This window comes from Pongo pygmaeus, chromosome 10, assembly GCF_028885625.2.
Source record: "Pongo pygmaeus isolate AG05252 chromosome 10, NHGRI_mPonPyg2-v2.0_pri, whole genome shotgun sequence".
Taxonomy (NCBI): domain Eukaryota; kingdom Metazoa; phylum Chordata; class Mammalia; order Primates; family Hominidae; genus Pongo; species Pongo pygmaeus.
Window position 1 is genome coordinate 21,379,100 of NC_072383.2, and position 25,549 is coordinate 21,404,648.

At 36.9% G+C, this 25,549-nt stretch overlaps 1 protein-coding gene across 2 annotated transcripts in view; it reads left to right on the forward strand.

Annotated features, from left to right (window-relative positions):
• LOC129010613 (solute carrier organic anion transporter family member 1B3) overlaps nucleotides 1-25,549 on the forward strand; it is a 103,224-nt gene that overhangs the window by 72,743 nt on the left and 4,932 nt on the right. For both annotated transcript variants that reach the window (XM_054445101.2, XM_054445102.2), the window contains 2 exons: nucleotides 11,896-11,960; nucleotides 14,783-14,900. In XM_054445101.2, the coding sequence (XP_054301076.1) occupies nucleotides 11,896-11,960; nucleotides 14,783-14,900 (183 nt within the window). The remainder of the gene's footprint in view (nucleotides 1-11,895; nucleotides 11,961-14,782; nucleotides 14,901-25,549) is intronic.

A 25,549-nucleotide genomic window follows, 5' to 3' on the forward strand; every position in this document is an offset into this window, starting at 1 on the left:
AAACTGTGTCAAGGCCTGCTGAGAGTTCATAGGAGTTATGGACTAGAAAGTGACCATTGCATTTCATTATATGCTCATCACTATTAACCTAAACAAAACTAGTGCATGAAGATGGGAGGTGAAAAAAAGGCTGTTTTGGTTGTTTTAAATTTTTTCATTTTTATGGATTTAGAGATACAAGTGTAGTTGTGAAACATGGATTATATTGTGCAGTGGTAAAGTGTGGAATTTAATGTTCCCATCACCTGAATAGTGTACTTTATATTCATTAGGTAGTATTTCTTCCCTCCCACTCCCTTCCACCCTCCCACACTTTAGGGTCTCCAATGTCGATTATTCCACTCTGTATGTCCTTGTGTGCCTATTGTTTAGCTCCCACATCAAAGTAAGTACATGCATTTTTTACTTTCTGTTTCTGATTCATTTCACTCAGGATAGTGGCCTCCATTTCTATCCACATTGCTATAAAAAGACATGATTTCATTTTTTTATTGCTCACTAATATTCCATAGTGTATACATATATACAAAATTTTAATCTAATTATCAATTAATGGAAATTTAGAGTGATTCCATGACTTCACTTTTGTCACTAGTGCTGTGATAAGCATACAAGTCGGTTGTCTTTTTAATAAAATGATTTCTTTTTCTTTAGGTAGACACCCCGTGGTGGGATTGCTGGATTAAATGGTAGTTCAATTTTTAGGTCATCTTGAAATCTCTATACTGTTTTCCATAGAGGTTTTACTAATTTACATTCCCACCGACAGTTATAAGCATTCATTTTTCTTTTCATCTTCACCAACATCTCTTGATTTTTGACTTTATAATAATAGCTATCTTGATGAGTAAAAGATGATATCTCATTATGGTTTTAATTTTCATTTCTCTGATGATTAGTGATGTTGGGCATTTTTATATATTTATTGGCCATTTATATGTCTTCTTTTGAAAAATGTCTGTTCATGTCCTTTACCCACTTTTTAATGAGGTTTTTTTTCTTTTTTTTCATTGAGTTGTTTGAGTTCTTGTAGATTCTGGATATTAGCCCTTTGTCAGATGCATTGTTTGCAAATATTTTCTCCCATTCTGTGGTTTGTCTGTATATGTTGATTATTATTATTTTTTTTTTACTGAACAAAAGTTTTGTAGTTTAATTAAGTTCCATTGGTGTATTATTTTGTTGCATTTCCTTTTGAGGGTGTAGTCATAATTTCTTTGCCTAGACCATTGTCCAGAAAAGTTTTTCCTAGGTTTTCCCCTAGGATTTTTATAGTTTCAGGCCTTACAATTAAGTCTTTCATCCTTTTTCAGTTAATTTTTATGTATGGTGAGAGATACGGGTTCAATTTTATGTCTGTGTATATGGCTCTCCAATTTTCCCAGCATGATTTATTGAATAGGATGTCCTTTCCTCACTGTATATATATATATTTGTTACTTTGTCAAAAATCAGTATGTTGTAGGTATGTGGCTTTATTTCTGGCTTCTCCATTCTGTTCCATTGATCTATGTGTCTATTTTTATACTAGTACCCTTTTATTTTGGCTTATAGCCATGTAGTATAATTTGAAGTCAGCTAATGTGATACCTTCAGCTTTATTTTTTTACTTAGGATGGATTTGCTAGTCAGACTTTTTTGGTTCCGTATGAATTTTAGGATTTACATTGGTAATTTCATAAAAATTGTGTTGAATCTGTAGATAGTTTTGGGCAGGATGGTCATTTTACACAATATTCATTATTCCAATTCATGAGCGTAGGATGTTTTTCTATTTTTGTGTGTGACATATATGACTTTTTTCATCAGTGTTTTGTAGTTCTCCTCATAGAGACTTTTTTACCTTAGTTTAAATGTATTACTATTTTTTTATATCTATTGTAAATGGGATTAAGTTGTTGATTTGGTTTTGAGCTTGATCATTATTGTTGTGTGGAAATGGTACTGATTTTTGTACATCGGTTTTGTATCCTGAAACTTTACTGAAGTAGTTTATCAAGTCTAAGAGGCTTTCAGAGGAGTTTTTAGGGTTTTCTAAGTGTAAGATTATATCATAAGTGAAGAGGAATAATTCAAATTCTTCTTTTCCCATTTGGAGACCTTTTTTTCCTTTATCTTACCTGATTGTTCCTGATAGGACTTCCAATACTATGTTGAATAGGAGTAGTGAAAGTGGGCATCGTCATCTTGGGTCCATTCTTAGAAGTAATGCTTACAATTTTCCCCCATTCAGTATGTTATTGACTGTGGTTTGTCATATACATGGTTTTTATTATTTTAAAGTATGTTTCTTCTATGCCTAGTTTGGTAAGTGTTTTTATCATAAAGGGATGCTGGATTTTACCAAATGTTTTTTCTGCATCAATTTATTTTGTCATATGCTTTTTGAAAAAGAAATTTCTGTTAATTTTGTGAATCAAATTTTTGATTCTCATATGTTGAACCATCCTTGCATTTCAGGAAAAAGTCCACTTTGCATTGTGATGAACCTTTTGATGTGCTGCTGAATTTTATTTTCTAGAGTTTGTTTTTTTGAGGATATTTGGATCTATGTTCATCAGGGATATTGATGTGTAGTTTTCTCTTTTATTTGTTATGTACTTGCCTGGCTTTGGTATCAGCGTGATGCTGACTTCATAGAATTAGTTGAAGAGGATTCCTTCCCCCTTGATTTTTTGGAATAGTTTTAGTAGAATTGGTATCATTTCTTCCTTTTTGGTTTGGTAGAATCTGGCAGTAAGTTCATCTTTTTGTTGTTGTCATCGGGAGATTTTTTTATTATTATTACTAATTCAATTTAATTACTCATTATTGGTCTGTTAAGTATTTCTATTTCTTCCTGGTTCAAACGTGTGAGGTTGTATGTTTCCAGGAATTTATCCATTTCCTCTAGGTTTTCTAGTTTGTGTATGTAGAGATGGTCATAGTAGTCTCTGATGATCTTTTATATTTCTGTGGTAATAGTTTTAATGACACCATTAATATTTCTGATTGTCCTTATTTGAATCTTCTTTCTTTTTGGTTAAGCTACTAGTAAGCTATCTTACTTATATTTTCAAATTACAACTTTTTATTTCACTGATCCTTTGTAATTTTTTTGTCCAAATTTCATTTAGATTTGTTCTTTGATATTTACTATATTCTGCTAGCTTTGGGTGCAGCTTTCTTGTTTTACTAGTTCTGTGAGACGTGACATTAGATTGTTAATTTTATATCTTTCTGTCTTTTGGTTGTGTGCATTTAATGCTACAAACTTCCCTCTTGGCACTGATTTGTTGTATCTCAGAGGTTTTGGTATGTTGTGTCTTTATTTTCATTCATTTCAATTTCTTAATTTTTTTTTTGTTTTTGCGGACAGAATCTCACTCTGTCACCCAGCCTGGAGTGAAATGGTGTAATCTGGGCTCACTGCAACCTCTACCTCTTGGGTTCAAGCAGTTCTCCTGCCTCAGCCTCCCTAGTAGCTGGGATTAAAGACGTGCCACCATACCCAGCTAATTTTTTTTATTTGTAGTAGAGACGGAGTTTCACCATGTTGGCCAGGCTGGTCTCAAACTCCTGATCTCAAGTGATCCACCCACCTCAGCCTCCCAAAGTGCTAGGATTACAGGTGTGAGCCACCACACCCAGCCTCATTTCAATTAAAAAAAAAAATCTGCTTTGATTTCATCATTGACCAAATAATTGTTCGGGAACAGGCTATTTAATTTTCATATATTTGTGTAGTGTTGGGAATTCTTCTAGGTACTAATTTCTATTTTTATTCCACTGTATTCTGAAAAGGTACTTGATATTATTTTGATTTTTAAAAAAAATCATTGAGTATTGCCTTTTGGCATAGCATGTGGTCAGTTTTTGAAAATGTTGCATGTGTGCATGAGAAGAATGTGTATTCTGAGGTTGTAGGGTAAAATGTTCTGTAAAATGTTTGTCAGATCCATTGGGTCTAATGTCCATTGTAAAAGTTTTTCTTTGTCGATTTTTGGCTGCCATGATCTGCCTAGTGCTGTCAGTGGATTATTGAAAGACCCCACTACTATTATATTGCTATCTATTTTGTTTTCCTTAGGCCCAGTAGTGTTTGTTTTATGAATTGGGGTGCTCCAGTGTTGGGTGCATATGTTTGGAATTGTTATATCTTCTTGTTTAATTGATCCTTTATATAATAACTTTCTTTGTCATTATTTATGGTTTTTGATTTGAAATTTGTTTTATCTAATGCAAGTATAACTACTTCTGTGCAGATTTGGTTTGTATTTTCATAGAATGTCTTTTTGCACCCCTTTGGTTTGAGTCTGAAAAGGTCTTTACCAGTTAACTTGAGTTAGGTGGGTTTCTTGTATGCAGCATATAGTTGGATTTTTAAAAATTCATTCTGCCAGACTATTATTTTTTAAAAAGAGTGTTTAGTCTATTTATATATAAGGTCAGTACTGATTTTTGAGGGGTTGTTTCTATAATATTGTTAATTATTTCTTAATTGCTTTGCAGTCTCAATTAGGTAATTTTAAAATAAGATCTGTAAGTTTTATACTTTGTGTGTTTCCATAATGATAAGTATTGCTCTTTCATTTCTATATGTTAGAACTCCTTCAAGCCTTTCTTGTAGAGTCAGTCTGTTTGTGACAAATTCCCTTAGTGTTTGCTTATTTGGGAAGTACTGTTTTTCTTCTTGAATTATAAGTCTTAGTTGAGCAGGATACAAAATTCTTGGCTGGCATTTTTTTTTTCTTTAAGAGACTGATAATAAGACCCTAATTTCTTTTGGCTTGTAAGATTCCTGCTGAGAAGTCTGTTGTTAGTCTGATAGGATTCTTTTTACAGGTAATTAGATACTTCTCTCTTGCCACGTTTAAGATTTTTAAATTTATGTTGACTTTGAGTAGTCTGATGACTATATGTCTTGTGCTGGTTATTCTTGCAATGCATCTCCCAGGAATCACCTGAGTTTTTTATATTTGGATATCTGGATCTGTAGTAAGTCAGGGAAGTTTTTGGGAGTTATTCGTTCAAACAAGTTTCTCACACTTTTAAGTTTTTCTTCTTCTCCCTCTGGAATACCAATTATTCATAAGTTTGGATGCATTCCATAATCCTATATGTCCTGAAGGCTCTGTTAGGTTTTTCAATTCACTTTTCTATATATTTTTCCTACCAGGTTTATTTGAAAGACCTGTCTTCTAGCTCTGAAATTGTTTATTCGGCTTGGTCTGGCTTATTGTTAAAGCTTTCAGAAGTAGTTTGCAGACCCTGAAATTGTTTATTCTGCTTGGTCTGGCTTATTGTTAAAGCTTTCAGAAGTATTTTGCAGTCCCTTCAATACATTTTTAATTTTTAGAAGTTGAGTCTGCTTCTCTTAATAAAATCTCTCTCTTCTCTTATTCCCTAACGTTATTTTTGTCGTTTATTTTTGATAATTTTTAACTTTCTTTTGGATCTCAAGCTTTACATAATCCCATATTACTTGAAGGTCTTATTTCTTGAAGACTTCTTTAGAATCAATATTTTGGATTCTTTATCAGCATATCAAAGATTTTATTTTGGTTTGGATTCATTGCTCAAGAGTCCTTGTGGTCCTTTGGACCTTTAACAGTCTATCTTCTTTATACTTCCAGAATTCTTTCTCTGGTTCTTTCTAACTTAGATAGGCTATCTCTCCTTATTTTGAATTTATTTTGTTTGAATTAGGTTTTTTCCATTTGAAATTGTGGCTATAATGTGTGTTATGTAGGATCTAACAGGCTATACTGAAGAGGATTGAGAGAAAATGCTAGAAAGGGAAGTGCAACAGTCAGCACAGCAAGTTATTTTCAGGAGTAGTGCTATAAAAGAAACAGACAAAAGTTGTGGTTGATAGCAAAGTTGTGGAATAAAACTTCTGTTTATGTTCAATGCTAGACATAATAGCATACTTGCATACTGATGAGAATCATCAGTAAAGATGAAGGAAACTGACAATGCAGAAAAGAGGGAAAACAATTACAGAGGAAGATGAAAAGAGATTAACCAGGACACAGAGTTTTTCTCTGTACAAGAAGGGAAATTTTCTATGTGGGTAAAAGGCAGGTAAATGTGTACCTGTAGTGATGAAGAATATTTAACGTTTTTCTGCTGCTTCTACTTTCTTTGTTATAAAAAAGGAATGTAATCAGGTGAGAAAGCGGAGGAAGAAAAGAAAGAGTCTTTAGATCAGAAAATGTGAACTAGTAATCCTGAAGATCAAAGAAACATACTGACTGGGAAAATGGACTAGTAGAATATTGGACAATTGCCCTGGAGGCCCCCTGAATGTTTGTGCTTATGAATTTAAAGTGAGCACAGTGAGATATTTGAATTATTTCCTGCAGGGATGCAGCTCTTTGTATATAGGTTCAGAGAAGGCAGAGGATTACATGAAAGCATTTTTGCTTGTCTGGTACAGTAAAGGATGAGATGGACAAAAATGTACAGAATATATGCAGACGAGCAATTATAACAAGAGATCATGATGAGAAAGGAAGTGAAGAGGTAAAACTAGATATGACCTGTGAAGAGGTTAGGGGAATCATAGCCTTAAAGAGCTAGGGCTGGAGCTTCTTGTAACAGATATATTAAAGGGAGTAAATTTAAAACTTAGGAGGTAGTTATGAGGACTGGGATGGCCAAAATGGAGAATTTTAGAAGTGGGTACTGATGAACTGACTGTGGGTGGAAGAAATAAGACTTTCCAGAAAAGAGGCCAAGAAACTGAAAGGCCAGAGAACATTGGGAGCATAATCTATATGATCTTATATTTCCTAAAATAACTAGGAAAAAGGGCAGAAATAATTTTCACAAAAATGACAGGGAGTCTAGAATGAAAATTGTCAAGAAATGATGAGAGTTGTGATGTGCCAGTCTATAGCTAACTTCAACAAGGAGGTTAGAGAATACTATGATAGGGTGGTGCACTTCTTCCTGGGACCTAGAGGTCTGTCAGAGGAAAGACTCAGATCTGGAAGTGATAAAAATGAAAGATCAATGAGAACTTCTACATTTCAGGCCCATTGATATGGAGGTTGTGGAAGGAAAAAGCCTATAGGAGAGAGTTACATGGAGTGTCATTGGGAGTAAGCCAGGCTTTGTTTAGAACAAGAAAGTGAAAGGGCTACAAAGAATGTAGGAACTAAATATTTTGCTGGTGACAAATATGAGTTTCCCTGGGCAAAATGAAAGGGTTTGAGTAATGGAAAAAGAGTAAGAGAGTGAGTGGGATTAAGGGATGTAGTAAACCATGTGGAATGAGAGCCTTGGTACCCAGACAGGATCTCAAAATCTTGACATTCTGCTGGTGACAGGATGTGAGGCATGATGTAAGTTTATGACAAACAAAACATCAATTGAAAAGGCCCAAAGGAGGGTAATGTTTTAGAACTTTTTAAAAAAACTGCATTTTAGTGGCTTAGCTAGAAAAGATTTGGCTCATATACACAATAAATTAGAGCTTTTCTTCAGTCTTTTGCAAACAGGAAAACAAGCATTCCCTACCTGTGCTATCTATTGTTAGGGTTTATTAGGTCTAACTGGAAATTACCTCAAGAAACAGCAGGTCATAATGGTTGATTGTCATTAGAAAGAACAACAGAGGATCAATGTAAATGAAATCTCTTAAATAATTAAATGAAATAGCACATTTAACTTCTTAGGGTGCTTTTTGTGATGAATTCGTCCTGAGAGAGGTGCCAACTGCTCAATATCATATGTAAAGCAGGAGTCACACTACAGTAGTAAATAACTTACATGATAACTGTGCGCGAGCGTGTGCATATCAGTGAGGATGTGAGTATGAGCAGGCGAGAAGTAGTGTGAGTGTGCATGCATGTGGATGTAGGGGTGTGTGTGATTGTTATTGTATATGAATATTACCATATCACACACATTCATCATCTCCACTGAATAGTTGAAGATTTCCGGCCAGCTCTTAGGAAAATATCCTCCCTATCTGCAAGTCCCCCCAAGTCTCCTGCATGCTACCCCTTCCCCTGGGTGAAAACACAGCTCAATAACAAATTTCAGTTTACCTTGTGTGTGTAGTATACAGACAAAGTGTAACTTCTGAAAATCAAGTACAGTGAAAAATACATGTCAGGCTATTGTCAAAAAACTCAACCAGGCTTGAAGTGCAATCTCTCCCTTCCCAAAATCTCCTTTGAGAAATCTGATATTTGAGAGTAATAACTAAATAGATAAGTTAAACTCCCCTTTCTACTGATTTCTTCTTGACCATCTCTTTATGAAATAAACTTCCTCCTAAATAGCAGGCATGGATTCTGTATTCATTTGTTTTTATGCTGCTGATAAAGACATACCCAAGACTGAGCAATTTACAAAAGAGGGAGGATTTAGTTGGACTTACAGTTCCACGTGGCTGGGCAAGCCTCACAATCATGGTGGAAGGCAAGGAGGAGCAAGTCACATCTTACATGGGTGGCAGCAGGGAGCTTGTGCAGGAAAAGTACAGGTTATAAAGCAATCAAACCTCATGAGACTTATTCACTATCATGAGAACAGCATGAGAAAGACCTGCCCCCCATGATTCAATTATCTCCCACTGGGTCCCTCCAACAACATGTGGGAATTATGTGAGTAAAATTCAAGATGAGATTTACATGGGGACACAGCGCCAAACCATTTCATTCCACCTCTGTCCCCTCCAAATCTCATGTCCTCACATTTCAATACCAATCATTCTTTCCCAACAGTCCCCCAGAGTCTTGACTCATTTCAGCATTAACCCAAAAGTCCACAGTCCAAAGTCTCATCTGAGACAAGGCAAGTCCCTTCCACCTATGCACTTGTAAAAACAAAAGCAAGCTAGTTACTTCCTAGATACAGTGGGGGTACAGGCATCGGGTAAATACAGCCTTTCCAAATGGGAGAAATTGGCCAAAACAAGGGGGCTACAGGCCTTATGCAAGTTTGAAATCCAGCAGAGCAGTCAAAACTTAAAGCTCCAAAGTGATCTCCTTTGACTCCATGTCTCACATCCGGGTCACGCTGATGCAAGAGGTAGGTTCCTGTAGTCTTGGGCAGCTCCATCCCTGTGGCTTTGCAGGGTATAGCCTCTCTCCTGGCTTCCTTCTCGGGTTGGCATTGAGAGTCTGCAGCTTTTCCAGGTGAACGGTGCAAGCTGTCAGTGGATCTACTGACAGCTTCTGGGGTCTGGAGGATGGTGACCTTCTTCTCACAGCCCCTCTAGGCAGTGCCCCAGTAGAGACTCTGTGTGGCGGCTTTGACCCGACATTTTCCTTCCACACTGCCCTAGCAAAGGTTCTCTATGAGCACCTTGTCCCTGCAGCAAACTTCTTCCTGGGTATCCAGGCATTTCCATACATCCTCTGAAATCTAGGCAGAGGTTCCCAAACCTCAATTATTGACTTTTGTGCACCCACAGGCTCAGCACCACATGGAAGCTGCCAAGGCTTGGGGCTTGCACCCTGTGAAGGCACAGCCCAAGTTCTACATTGGTCCCTTTCAGTCACAGCTGGAGCAGCTGGGATGCCGGGCACCTAGTCCCTAGGCTGCACATAGCACAGGGACCCTGGGCCTGGCTTAGGAAACCATTTCTCCTAGGCTTCCAGGCCTTTGACGGGAGGGGCTACCGTGAAGACTTCTCACATGTCCTAAAGACATTTTCCCCATTGTCTTAGGAATTAACATTCAGCTCTTCCTTAGGTATACAAATTTCTGCAGCCAGCTTGAATTTCTCCTCAGAAAATGGGGTTTTCTTTCTTATCACATTGTCAGACTGCAAATTTTCCAAACTTTTGTGCTCTGCTTCCCTTATAAAACGGAATGCCTTTAACAGCACCCAAGTCACCTCTTGAATGCTTTGCTGCTTAGAAATTTTTTCTGACAGATACCCTAAATCATCTCCCTCAAGTTCAAAGTTCCATAAATCTCTAGGGCAGGGGCAAGATACTGCCAGTCTCTTCACTAAAATATGACAAGAGTCATCTTTGCTCCAGTTCCCAACAAGTTCCTTATCTCCGTCTGAGACCACCTCACCTGGACCTTATTGTCCATATCACTATCAGGCTTTTAGCCAAAGCCATTCAACAAGTCTCTAGGAAGTTCCAAACTTTCCCACATTTTCTTGTCTTCTTCTGAGCCCTCCAAACTCTTCCAACCTCTGCCTGCTACCCAGTTCCAAGGTCACTTCCACATTTTCAGGTATCTTTTTAGCAACATCCCACTCTACCGGTACCAATTTACCATATTTGTTTTTACACTGCTGATAAAGACATACCTGAGACTGGGCAATTTACAAAAGAAAAAGGTTTAATCTGACTTATAGTTCCATGTGGCTGGGGAAACCTCACAATCATGGTGGAAGGCAAGGAGGCTCAAGTCACATCATACGTGGATGAGGCAGGCAAAGAGTTTGTGGAGGAAAACCCTGACTTACAAAGCCATCAGATCTTGTGAGACTTATTATCATGAGAACAGCACAGAAAAGACCTGTCCCTGTGATTCAATTATCTCCCACCAGATCCCTCCCACCACATGTGGGTATTATGTGAGTAAAATTCGAGATGAGATTTGAGTGGGGACACAGAGCCAAATCATATCAGATTCATTGTCCTCAGTGTAGTTTTGTGCCCTCAGCTGTGCTAACAAAGTGCTGCTGTCCTTTATCAAAGCAGGGCCAAAACACACTTTCTGTTTATTGTCTCTCCTAATATATAACTATTTTATGTTTAACTTTCAATGTAGTATGTTTAATTTAGTTTTTGTCTTTTAAAATTTTATAAGCGCTATTGAATTCTTTTCAGAATCTCAATAAATGGCAGCTCTCTGGCAAGGTATAGAGGCAAATATGTGTACATGAAACTGAGGTTTAGAGTGCTAGCTCATTGTATTGGATTCTTACAACATATGAGAGAAGCATTATCATGCCCACTTAGCAAACAAGGAAACTGAGGCTAAGAGAGATTAAGTGATATACTTCTACAAGTCACTTGGATGAGAGAAATCATAATTTGTCTATTTACTTTCAAGAATATTAACTAGCATGGTGTCTCTTAGTAGGTGCTTAGTGAATGTTTCTTGATTGATGGTGGTTACTTAGCTCTCTGAAAAAAACCATCGAACACTTCGAGGAGAAAAAACCCTTTTATCAGTTAATTCAACATTTCAGTAAAAGTGGGTTATTTGAGCCACAGTCATCCACCTCATCCCAACTCTCCTCCTTTACTAATGAAAGATGATTTCATTTCTCTTGGTATGTACTAAGTTATCACAGGGATGGTAGTGTCATCAGTTTATTGAACACAGAAAAATGGAACTGTAGAAATGTAAGAGTGAGTGAATTTCCAAGTGAGGATACAAATATGCTCTGTATCTTTAATATGACAGTTAAATACATTAGACACTAGAATAGAGAAAAGTTTTTTGACCCTTCTGGTTGTATAATATAATTTACAAATCATATTAGTAAGCTATTCTGTTAACATTGATGACAGAAACAAGGTGGTAAAAGGAGGTCTCCAAAGAATTACTCCTGGATAAAAGTATATAATCTTTTAATATGAGGTACCTTGAATAAATAGTCCACACAAAATCATTTTCTTCATAAGCATAATAAAGTCTATTCCAACCACTTTCTTATAGGATTTTCATAAGGATCAAATGTGAACATATTTGTTAAACTGTCTTGAAATCATAAAGCATTTAATAAATAAAAAATTATTATTATTATCACTCAGGTGTTTACCTTTTAAAACAGTTGAAAGTGTAACTTTATATAATGTGGGAAATTCACTTAAGAGTATTCATTCTACCAGGGAGAGGAATGATACTGATAAATGTTTTGATATTAACTCAGTTTGATTTTTTAATGACATGTATTATTTCTTTGCCTTTATCATATTTCAGGATTGTTCAACCTGAATTGAAAGCACTTGCAATGGGTTTCCATTCAATGGTTATAAGAACACTAGGTATGACAAATATATAGATCACACATTTTAACATATAAATATTAATGGTAAGTCTTAAAGACTGAATGCAATTAATTTTCAACTGTAAGACTGTATAAAAAGGAATAAGTAAGAATCATTTCTATTTTGTGATAAATGAAAATAAAAAGGATCAGGAAAATGGAGTGGCCTAAAAGATAATTTGATGTTAATTCTAGTTAGAGTCAATCTGTTAAGAGCAAGGAGTCATCATATTTATATTATACTCTTTCTAACAGAAACAGAAAGATAGGTGGTCTCTGAGGTTTTCCTTCTTTCAGGAAAATAAGAATATTTCTCTCAGGTATAGGCAGAGTGGAGGACCTTCCTTCCAAATGGAGACATTACTTAGGACAGCCCTAAAGTAGCTTGGGAACCCTGGGAATCTGGTCAGGCTGAGGTTGTCTAGAACAACAGAAGCTGACATTCACTGTGCCATTTCCCACTGCCTGGTCCTGTATGGCTGGGCAGCTAACCATTAGCAGGAGTTAATGCAAAAGGGAATGAAAATTCATACTCTAGAACTAGGCTTGTTGGATTATGAGGATGTCCTGAATAAAAGAAAGCTCAGAAAATTGTGGTTTATGGTGGCAAGGGTAGGATTGTAGACTCCAGAGGCTAAAGGCCTATTTCTAAATATTCAAAAGTGATGAGAAAAGATTTAGAAAATGAACCTTTGTCCCTTATTGCCATTTGCCTTTTTTACTGCACAGATACTTGTTGTTAAATAATGTCTAGTCTAACCTCTGTGAGTGGTCCTTTGTAAGAATTGTAAACATTATGTGCTTATTCCTGGGAAGTAGGAAAAGGGCATCATTCACCTAGGGATTGGTTCTGAGGACTGATTATGGTCCATAGGTAACCACTGATGGCAGAAGGAAAAGGAAGTGGGAGGGGTCAGTTTCTGGGACCCTTGCAAGCAAAGGAAAAAGTATAACTCTATGGCCAAATTACCGTGAAGAAGTTGTACATGAAGTGTATTTGGTGAGAAGGTCACAGATCCTGAAAGGTAAAAGGAAATATAAAAGGAATAGGAGAGAGAAGATGAAGATGCTGCAGGGTTCCATTGCCTCCATCCTAGCCGTCCCTTTCTGTGTCCCTAATCTTCCAGCCTCTGTAATCTTGGCAGTTCTCTACCTCCAGATTCAGAGAAGATACCTCACTCCTAGAACCTGGGCCACAGAGGCTGAAAATAGCATCTGGGTAGTTAGGACTCCTTCTGATATGTTGAAATGAGACTATGACAATAGAAGACATTATTTCAGCAACATAAAATAGAAAAAAATTGAATTTTGCCATTCTAATTGTGAACATCCAATGGCACAATGGACCCTAAATGCTTCTGTGGGAAACATCCACACTTGGTAGCAAACTTCCAATTCATGAACAATTGTCTTAAATATGATATATGTGTAAATGGTAGAATACCTATATAGTGTATTAAACTAAAAGAGATATTTAGAAAATAGGTTATCAGAAGATTTACAATTCTAATAAGAAAAAGTTTGTTACTTAAAGCATTTACTCTACAAAGTTTGTTTAAACCAGTGGCATACCGTGAAGAAAATAAGTTGTTGGCATCTATTTTTTTTTTTATTTTTCAAAGGGTCGCTGTGATTTTTTGAAATCTGCAAATTTCTCACCCATTATCTCAGTACCAGTTTGCTTCAGATGCATTGGCCTGAGACAACATTCCCTTGTGATTCTACTATTTCTCAGTCTCAGAAAATTGAGAATGATTAAAACTAAAAAGAATCGGTAAAACATTCATGTATAAATCACTGTCATTTTTTGTGACAAAATAAAATCTGGAAAGTATGAATCACAAAACAGAACAAGAACAAAGTAAAATCTTGTATGCTTCAGTTCTACCATCTGAATGATAGCTCTCTACTATGATGTCCCTCAAAATTTTGAACAAATTACCTGTTCTTAAAACTAGGAGTTAATCTCAGAATTTATACTTCTCCTATAAACAACATATGTATCCCTGGAATGCCGCACATTCATCGAAATCAGGCACTACAAATAAAAATTGACAGACCACTGAAAATATATGCACCATTGTGCACTAACAGACCACTAACAGAAATAAAATTTAGCAACAGAGACCCTAACCTGCAGCCCAGGCTGCTTTAGGAGGTATTAAAAAGTGCATGAAATCAATGGAGAGAAAATGCTGGATTGTGGGCTCTAATGGCACTAAGAAAGAGAGAATTGGGCTCTGAGCCTAGAAGGAAGTAAAACTGGCCAATAGCTGAGCACTCCTTGAAGCTGGGCCTGAACTTCTCTGGGGAGGGAATCCTGGTGTAAGCATTTACTTTTTAATTATCTCAAAATAGTATTAAAATCTCCTGCCTTTACAGCAGTTTAGATGAGAGCTTTTCCTTTCCTCATAAAGTTATAATTTAACTGTCAGTAATCCAGCCATTCTTGCTTAAGAAAAATTACATATGAACCAACATAACTTTCATGTTTTACTAACAACATTCCCCTTTTTACCAATCAGGCTGAAGTTAATAGGTATTGTAGGAAGAACAGCGTATATAGGCATATAATACTCTTTCTTCCCTCTGTATATAGGGAGAGAAGAGTAGATCAAATACATCTGTGACATTACCATATGATTTAAGCCTTTGCGATTTCTAATAATTTTGATTCCTGGGTGGATGTAGGCCAAACCAATGGAATAATTTTCCAAAACTTTAAACTTGTATTAATCCAAAATGTATCAATATAGACTATCACTCAGTTACATTTGAAGCATTTCACTTGCATTGATATCTTTTTATCTCATGTTGCAGGAGGAATTCTAGCTCCAATATATTTTGGGGCTCTGATTGATAAAACATGTATGAAGTGGTCCACCAACAGCTGTGGAGCACAAGGGGCTTGTAGGATATATAATTCCGTATTTTTTGGGTAAGTTGTCATAAACACATTTCATTAATAGATTTTTTCTTTGTCTATGTTAATGTCTAAGATATAGCATTTTTAGTGTGATCATAATATTAATGATAGCTACCATTTAGTGAACAATTACTTTGTATTCACTGTTGTATCAAGCATTCTGATATCTCATTTTCATACTCATAGAAACTGTAGGAAATGTATATATTCCTCCTTTTTCCTTAAATATGAAGAAAACAAGATTGAAGAATAATGAGTAACTTGTCCAAAATTGCACAACTAAAAGAAATACAGCTAGGATTTGTACTTGAATCTCTTTTGATTACAAAGCTCTCTCCCACTGGCTTCTCCAGGAAGACACAGAATGACCAGCTGCAGCTCTGGTTATATGGTAATTGAGGAAAAAAATGGAAAAAGTTTCATTACTCTTCTATTCATAGGCAGACGTATCCTGCAAGTGACATTAAAACAACTAGATTATCTGGAAGAAAAAAAAAAAGCTGCTGCAATTGTACCTTACCTCTTACAGAAGCATTAATTTGTAATTTATATATTGACCAAATATATAAATTTGATTTCTGAAACTATAAGTATTAGAACTACTCATAGTAGAATTTCTTCTAATTATCTAGGAAGAATAAATGTGTTTGTAAGTATGACCCAAATGCCTCAAAGTATAATAGAAAAATAATGGTGAAAGGATTTATATTGCTTTGTGTATATACCCAATAATAGGACTGGTGGGTTGAATGGTAATTCTGTTTTATGTTCTTTGAGAAATCATCAGACTGCTTTCTACAATGACAGAACTAATTTACATTCCCAGTAGTAGTGTATAAGCGTTCCCTTTTCCTTACTACGTCTTCAGTATCTTATTTTTTGACCCATTAAAAATAGCCATTCTGACTGGTGTGGGATGGTATCTGATTGTAGTTTTGGTTTGTAATTCTCTAATAATTAGTGATGTTGAATCCTAAGTGAACTAATGCATGAACAGAAAACCAAATATCATGTGTTCTCCCTTGTAAGTGGAAGCTAAACATTAAGTACTTATGGACACAAAGAAGGGAACAATGGACACTGGAGCCTACTTGTGGGTGGAGAGTGAGAGGAGGGTGAAGAAACAAAACTACCTGTAAGTGACTATGCTTATTTAAAAAAGAAGAAAGAGAACAAGAACAGATAATAAAATATTTCAAAAACTGCATCACACAACGTATTTTAAGCAAAGTTCAACAGCAAGGGGTAAATTAGAAGAATTTATAATTCAGACATAGACACAGCCAAATGTCCTATGTATATAAGGATCTCTTAAAAATCTACAAAAACAGGCCGGGTGCAGTGGCTCACAACTGTGATCCTAGCACTTTGGGAGGCTGAGGCAGGGAGATCACTTGAGACCAAGAGTTTGAGACCAGCCTGACAATCATGGTGAAACCTTATCTCTAGTAAAAATACAAAAAAAAATTAGTCAGGCATTGTGGTACATGCCTGTAATCTTAGTTACTTCAGAGGCTGAGGTGGGACAATTGCTTGAACCTGGGAGGTGGAGTTGGCAGTGAGCTGAGATCACCAACTGCACACTCCAGCCTGGGCGACAGAGCAGGACTCCATCTCGGAAAAAAAAAAAAAAAAAAAATCAGTGCACACATTAAACGTTAGCAAGAATGGGAAACAACAGAAATTTCCTGTCATTGCTGGAGGTGATGTAAAACGGTACTGGAGTGTTGGAAGACAGAGTGAAATTTTCTTACAAAGCAAATAGAGTTATTGTATGATTAAGCAATCATGCTCCCAAGTATTTACATAAATTAGTTGGAGACATGTCCACAAAAATACCTGTAGTTGAATATAAAAAAGTGGAAGCATTGAAGATGTCCTTCAGTAGGTAAATGGATAAGTAAACTATGTTACATTCATATAGTGGAATATTAGTAATCAATGTATTAGTCTATTCTCACACTGCTATGAAGAGCTACCTGAGACTGGGTAATTCATGAAGAAAAGAGTTTTAATTAACTCCCAGTTCCACAGGATTAACAAGAAGCATGACTGGGAGGCCTCAGAAAACTCACAATTATGGCAGAAACCAAAAAGGAAGGAGGCATGTCTTCTCCTAGTGACAGGAGAGAGAGAGAGAGAGAGAGCAAAGGGGGAAGTCCCACACACTTCTAAACCATCAGACCTCATGAGAACTCACTCACTATCTTGAGAACAGAAAGGGAGAAATCCACCCCCAAGATCCAGTCACCTCCCACCAGGTTCCTTCTCCAATTCAACATGAAATTTGGGCAGAGACACAAACCCAAACCATATCATTCAACCCCTGGTCATTCTCAAATCTCATGTTCTTCTCACATTGCAAAATACAGATACCCTTTTCAACAGTCCCTGTGTCTTAACTGATTTCAGCATTAACTCAAAAGCCCACAGTCCAAAGTCTCTTCTGAGACAAGGTAAGTCCCTTCCACCTATGAGCCTATTAAATTTTAAAAAGTTAGTTACTTCCGGCCAGGCGCGGTGGTTCATGACTGTAATCCCAGCACTTTGGGAGGCCAAGGCGGGTGGATCACGAGGTCAGGAGATTGAGACCATCCTGGTTAACATGGTGAAACCCCATCTCTACTAAAAATACCAAAAAATTAGCCGTGCGTGGTAGTGGGCGCCTGTAGTCCCAGCTACTCGGGAGGCTGAGGCAGGAGAATGGCATGAACCCAGGAGGTGGAGCTTGCAGTGAGCCGAGATCACACCACTGCACTCCAGCCTGGGCGACAGAGCGATACTCTGTCTAAAAAAAAAAACAATTAGTTACTTCCAAGATACAATGGGGGTACAGGCATTTGGTAAATACTCTTATTCCAAATGGGAGAAATTGGCCAAAACAAAGGGATTACAAGCCCCATGTAAGTTCAAAACCCAACAGGGCAGTCATTAAATCTTAAAGCTCCAAAATGATCTCCTTTGACTCCATGTCACACATCTAGGGCACACTGATGCAAGAGATTTGTGCCCAAGGCTTTGGGCAGCTCTACTCCTGTGGCTCTGCAGGTACAGTCCCCATGGCTGCTTTCATGGGCTGGTGCTGAGTGCCTGCAGCTTTTCCAGGCACACAGTGCAAGCTGTTGGTGGATCTACCAATCTGCAGTCTGGAGGACAGTGGCCCTCTTGTCATAGCTCCACTAGGTAGTGCCTCAGTGGGAACTCTGTGTGGGAGGTCCAACCCCACATTTTCTCTCTGTACTGCCCTAGTATAGGTTCTTCATGAGTGCTCCACCCCTGCAGCAGACTTCTGCCTGGACATCCAGGCATTTTTTTTTTTTTTTTTTTTGAGACAGTGTCTTGCTCTGATGCCCAGGCTGGAGTGCAGTGGCATGATCTCAGCTTCCCACAACCACCGCTTCCTGGGTTCAATCAATTCTTGTGCCTCAGCCTCCTGAGTAGGTGGGACCACAGGCATGCACCACCACACCTGACTAATTTTCATGTCTTTAGTAGGGATGGGGTCTCGCCATGTTGGCCAGGCTGGTCATCCAGGCATTTTGATACATACTAGGAATAGGTTCCCAAACCTCAACTCTTGCTTTCTGCACAGTCATAAGCCCAACACCATGTGAAAGGCACCAAAGCTTGGGGCTTGCACCCTCTGAAGTCGTGGCCCAAACTGTACCTTGACTCCTCTTAGCCATGGCTGGAGCTGGAGTCAGTGGGAAATAAGGTGCCATCTCCCAAGGTTGCACAGGGCAGCAGGGCCCTGGGCCTGACCCACAAAACCATTTAACCCTCCTAGGCCTCCAGGCTGGTGATGGGAGGGGACTCCATGAAGGTCTCTAAAATGTCCTGGAGATATTTTCCCCACTGTCTTGGCTATGAACATTTGGATCCTCTTATGCAAATTTCTACAGCAGGCTTGATTTTATCCTCAGAAAATGAGTTTTTCTTTTCTACCACATGGCTGGGTTGCATATTTTCCAAACTTTTATGCGCTCCTTCTCTTTTAAATGTAAGTTCCATTTTCAGATAACCTCTTTGTTCACGCATATGAATAAACAATTTTAGAAACAGCCAGGTCACATCTTGAATGCTTTGCTGCTTAGAAGTTTCTTCCACTAGATACCCTAAATCATCTCTCTCAAGTTGAAAGTTCCACAGATCTCTCGAGCAGGGACAAAATGCCACCAGCATTCTTAGCTAAAGCATGGCAAGAGTGACCTTTACTCCAGTTCCCCATAAGTTCCTCATCTCCATCTGAGACAATCCTGAACTTCATTGTCCATATCACTAGCAGCATTTTGGTCAAAACCATTCAACAGTCTCTAGGAAGTTCCAATCTTTCCCACATCTTCTGTCTCCTTCTGAGCACTCCTAACTGTTTCAACCTCTGCTCGTTACTCAGTTCCAAAGTCGCTTTCATATTTCACATATCCTTATAGCAGTGCCCCACTCCCAATACCAATATTCTCTATTAGTCTGCCTCAGAAAACTTACAGTCATGGTGGAAGGGGGAAGCAAGTCATGTCTTCTCATTACAACAGGAGAGAGAAAGTGTAAAAAGGGCTACACACTTCTAAACCATCAGATCTGGTGAGAACTCACTATCATGAGAAAAGCAAGTGGGAAATCCACCCTCATGATCCAATCACTTCCCATCAGGCCCCTTCTCCAATATAACATGGGATTTGGGCAGGGACACAAATCCAAACTACATCAATCAATAAAAAGAAATGAGCTATCAGCCTACAAAAAGAAAAAAATGAAGCTTAAACTCATATAGCTAAATAGAAGAAGGCAGTCCAAAAAAGCTTCAGATTGTATGATTTTAACTGCGTGATCTTGTAGAAAAGGCAAAACAATGGGCAACAAAATCAGTAGTTTCTTGGGGCTCAGTGTGGAGAAGGCTGGGATGAGTAGGCCTAGCACAAGGGATTTTTAGGGCAGTGAAACTATTCTATATGATATTGTAATATTGGATCATGACATTATGCATTTGCCAAACCTATAGAACTTTATTTACAACATAAAATGTGAACTCTAATGTAAAATATGCATTTAATAATGTATCAATATTTCTTCATCAATTTTAACAAATGTGCTATACTAATACAAGATATTAATGATAGGAGAATCTGTGTACCTGTTGGGCAGGGAGATCTCCATAAAGTTTTCTGGTAAAACTAAAATTGCTATAAAATATAAAGACAAAAAAATCATGAAACATTTTTCAAAGAAGAAGTCATTAATGGTTATGAAACATATAAAAAGATTGCAGTCTGTTATTATCAATTGTTATAATTGCAGTTCTGTTATTATCAATGAATAAGAACATGAACATCATCTTGATAATAAAATAATTATAATTAAAAATCACCCAGATTGTCAACAATCAAAAATGTTGCTTGAAGACTGTGTTGGCAAAGTATATAACTTTAAGCCAGCAGCAATACTTCTAGGAATTTATCCTAAAGATATCTATACTCCCAAAATACTGAAAACAAAGTAAGAACCAATCAAGAAGATATCAATTAAATTAATAATGTGCATGCAGGCAAATGAATATTCTGAGTTCTTAAAAAAAGGAAAAATCTTTTTACTTACTAATATGGAAGCCTATTCGCAATATATTGGTATAATCACAAATAATGTGAAAAAAGGAAGCATTACATGAAAAATGTGTGTGGAATATGCTATTATTTATGTAAGGTGGGGAATATTTCTTAGTTCAGGTTAGATCTCTGGTGAAAACTCCCTGGATCAAATTTACTAAAAGAACTTTTTTCTAGTTAATGTGTAAATTCACTGCCTAACATCCCCAACATGTAATGATCCAGCTTTTTCTGGAATTATAGTAAAGCAGCATTCACCAGCCCACAGACATTCTCTTAAATTTAAAGTAATTATAGAAAATCTTTCCCTAAATGGAAGATCTCTTTCCTCCCTCCCTCCCCTTCCTCCTTTCCTTCCTTCCCTTCCTTCCTCCCTCCCCCCTTCCCTTCCCCTCCCTTCCTCTCCCTTCCCCTTCCCCTCCGTTCCCTTCCCTTCCCTTTTTCTTTTTTTTGAGATGGAGCCCCACTCTGTCATCCAGGCTGGAGTGCAGTAGCGAAATCTCAGCTCACTGCAACCTCCGACTCTTGGGTTCAAGCAATTCTCTTGCCTCAGCCTCCTGAGCAGCTGGGATTACAGGCGCCCGCCATTACAAAAGGCTAATTTTTTTGTATCTCTACTAGATAGGGTTTCGCCATGTTGGCCAGGCTAGTCTCAAACTCCTGACCTCAGGTGATCCGCCCACCTCAGCCTCCCAATGTGCCGGGATTACAGGTGTGAGCCACCGCTCCCGGCTGGGAGATTTTATTTCTATTTATAAAAGTATGGAAAAAAATAACAAAGCAAAACAATAAATTTATTTTAAGAAAATATTTATTTTAATTGAAATCATAATTCATTTTAATGACAACTGGCAAGATGCTTCCCAGAATCTCCCCAAAGCAATAATCACCAAGTCCAAGCATTAACATAACATTTTGAAATGGTGATACTTTAGTTACGTTAGTTTCAGTATGAAAAGACCACTAAAACATTGTTTTAAAAACTGTACTAGTTCTTTTTCCTTCAGTGAAAGTTTAGGTAAAGGAAATGAAAAGTGGAATTTTAAAGTATAATTAATAAAAAAAAAAGGGGAAGTTCATTTGCCAGTTAATACACTGAAAGTTAAATGATTATCTTATGATTTTTAATAGATTTTATTTTTTAGAATAGTTTCGGAATCACAGTAAAATTGAGGAGAAAGCAGAGATTTCCCATATCTTGCCTGCTCCCGCATACATGCATAGCCATTATCAAGATCTCCCATCAGGATGGTACATTTGTTACAATTGACAAACCAGATTGACACATCTTTATCACTCAGGATCCACAGTTTACATCAGGTTTCGCATTTCGTGTTGAACTAATTCATCCAAACTAGGGTTTGGATGAATGTAAAATGATACATATCCACCACTCCACTATCATAAAAAGTAGTCTTGCTGCCCTAAAAATCCTCTGTGCTCTGCCTGTTCATCCCTCCTTTCCCAGTAATCCCTGGATCCCTAGAAACCAATAGTCTTTTTACTACTTCCACAATTTTGTCTGTTTCAGATCATATAGTTGGAATTACACATTTTGTAGCCTTTTCAGAGTAGCTTCTTTAACTCAGTAATATGCACTTAAGTTTCCTCTAGTTGTTTGTATTGCTTGATGGGTTATTTCTTTTTAGCACTGAACAATAATTGATTGTCTCAATACACCACAGTTTATACATTTGCCTACTGAAGGACATCTTGATAGCTTCCAGGTTTTGGCAATTATAAATAAAAGTTAATAATAAAAGATATCCGTGTGCCAATTTTTGTATAGATACAGGTTTCAACTTCTTTGTGTCAACACCAAAGTGCAATTACTTGATCATATGGTAAAAATATGTATAGTTTTATAAGAAATCGTCAGACTGGCTTCAAAAGTGGCCGTATCATTTTGCATTTTGACCAACAATGAATGAGAATTTCTGTTTCTCCACTTCCTTATCCACATCTAATGTCTAGTGTTCTGGATTTTGGCCATTCTAATAGCTACGTAGTGGTGTCTCATTGTTGCTTAAATTTGCATTTCCTTGATGACATAAGATGTGAAGCATCTTTCTTTCTTTTTTTTTTTTTTTTTTTTGAGACGGAGTCTCACTCTGTCGCCCAGGCTGGAGTACAGTGGCGTGATCTTGGCTCACTGCAAGCTACGCCTCCCGGGTTCACGCCATTCTCCCACCTCAGCCTCCCGAGTAGCTGGGACTACAGGCGCCCGCTACCACGCCTGGCTAATTTTGTGGGGGTTTTTTTGTTTGTTTGTTTTGTATTTTTAGTAGAGACGGGGTTTCACCATGTTAGCCAGGATGGTCTCGATCTCCTGACCTCGTGATCTGCCTGCCTCAGCCTCCCAAAGAGCTGGGATTACAGGTGTGAGCCACCGCGCCCGGTCGTGAAGCATCTTCTTATATGCTTATTTGCCACCTCTGTATTTTTTGTGGGGAGGTGTATGTTAAAGTCTTTGGCCTACTTTTTAACTGTTTTTTTTTTATTGTTGAATTTTGAGAGTTCCTAGTATTTTTGAAAAGTTATTGAATATGCCTTTTGAAAATATTTTCTCTCAGTCTGTGGCCTCTGACTCTCATCTTATCCTTTTGACAGTGTCTCTTACTTTCTCGGAGTAGAATTTTTGTTTTGTTTTGGAAATGGATCTCGCTCTGTTGCCCAAACAGGAGTGCAGTGGCACCTTCTTAGCTCACTGTAGCCTTGCACTCCTGGGCTCAGGCAATCCTCTCATCTTAGCCTCCTATTGATGTGATCATGTGATTATTTTTCTTAGTTAGTCCATTAATATGATGAATTATATAAATGATTTGTGAATGTTGAACCAGTCTTGCAAACCTGGGATATATGCCTGGATAACTGTTCTATTCAGAAGTTTTAAATTGTAATGAAGTCCTCTTTATCAATAAGTTCTTTCATGGATTGTGCTTTTGATGTTGCATCTGAAAAGTCATAACCAACTCCTAGGTTGCTTTCTCCTGTGTTACCTCCTAGGAGTTTAGTTTTGCATTTTACATTTTGGTTTGTGATTCATTTTGAGTTAATTTTTGCGAAGCCTAAATTCATTATTTTGCATGTTGATATCTAGTTGTTCCAGCACTATTTGTTGAAAATACTATAATTTCTCCATTGTAGTGCCTTTATTTTTTTCTAAAGATCCATTTACTATATTTAAGTGGGTCTATTTCTGAGCTATGTATTCTTTCCACTTACCTATTTGTATATTATTTTACCAAAGTCACACTGTCTTGGTTGCTGTAGCTTCACATTACGTCTTGAGGTCCGGTAGTATCAGCCCTATTATTGGGTTCTTATACTTAAGTATTGTCGTGGCTATTTAGCATCTTTTGCCTCTTCACATAAACTTTAGAATTAGTTTGTCAGTATCCACAAAATAACTTACAGAGATTTTGATTGGGGTTGCATTGAATCTGTGTATCAAGTTGGGACAAACTGACATCTTGACAATATTGAGTCTTCTGATACCGTACATGGACATGGAATATCTCTTCATTTTTTAGTGCTTCTTTGATTTCTTTCGTCAGAGTTTTATAGTTTTCTGCCTATACCTTTTGTATATATTTTACCAAATTTATACCCAATGTTTCATTTTTGGGGGTGCTAACGTAAATAGTAATGTGTTTTTAATTTCAAATTCTACTTGTTCATTGCTGATTTATAGGAAAACTTTTCACTTTGGCATATTAATCTTATATCCTACAACGTTGTTATAATTGCTTATTAGTTCCCATAGTGTTTTTGTCTATTATTTGAGGTTTTCTACATATATATATGCAAACAAAGGTAGTTTTATTCCTTCCTTTCAATCTGTATACATACCATTCCCTTTTCACTTTTTTTTTAATCACATGGACTTTCCGTGTACCATGTTGAAAATTAATGGCGAAAAGGGACATTCTTGGCTTGTTCCGACCTTATCAGGAAAGCTCTGAGTTCTTCATCATCAAGTAAAAAATGTGTAGAATTTTTGGTGTATATGTTTTTAATCAGGTTGATAAAATTCTCCTCTATTCCTAGTTTAATGAAAGTTTTTGTTCACAAATGGATGTTTGATTTTGTCAAATACATTTTCTGCATCTATCGATGTGATCATGTGATTTTCTTTCTTCTTTAGCCTGTTAATATAATAAATTATATAATTGATTTTTGAATGTTGAACCAGTCTTGTAAACCTGAAATACATTCCACTTGGCTGTGGTGCCTAAATTGTTAATGCAATGTCAAATTCAGTTAGCTATTTTTGAGAACATCTGCACCTATATTTGTGAGATGTATTGCTCTGTAGTTTTCTTTTCTTGTAATGTTTGTCTGCTTTGGGTATTAGGATGATGCTGACCTCATAGGAGAGAGGAAGTATTCCTGCTGCTTCTATTCCTCTGTAGGAAATTGCAATGAATTGGTATAAATTCTTACTTAAGTGTTTTATAGAATTCACCCATGAACCCATCTTGGTTTGGTGTTTTCTGCTTTAGAAGGTTATTATCAATTCATTTCTTTAACAGATATAGACCTATTCAGATGATCTGTTTCTTTTTGTGTGAATTTAGGTAGATTGTATCTTTCAAGGAATTGGTCCATTTCTTTCAGGTTATTAAAATTGGGGGCATGGTGTTGTTTACAGTATTCCCTTTTGATCCTTTTAAGGTCAATGGGGTCTACAGTGATGTTCCATCTTTGATTTCTGATATTAGTAAATCATGTCCTCCTTTTTATCTAAATTAGCCTGGCAAGGGACTCATCAATTTTACTAATTTTTTTGAGAAACAGCTTTTGTTTTTGTTGATTTTCTCTCTTCATGTCCCGTTTTAAATTTCATTGTGCCCTACTTTTACTATTTATTATCTTTGGATTACTTTGGATTTAATTTGCTCTTTTTCTAGTTTGCTAAGGTAAAAGATTAAATGATTGATTTAAGATATTCTTCACTTCTCTCTAATCCTGCTTTTGCTGCATCTATAACATTTGATGTTATAATTTTATTTTCACTTATTTCAAAATATTTTTAAATTTCTCATGAGATTTCATTTT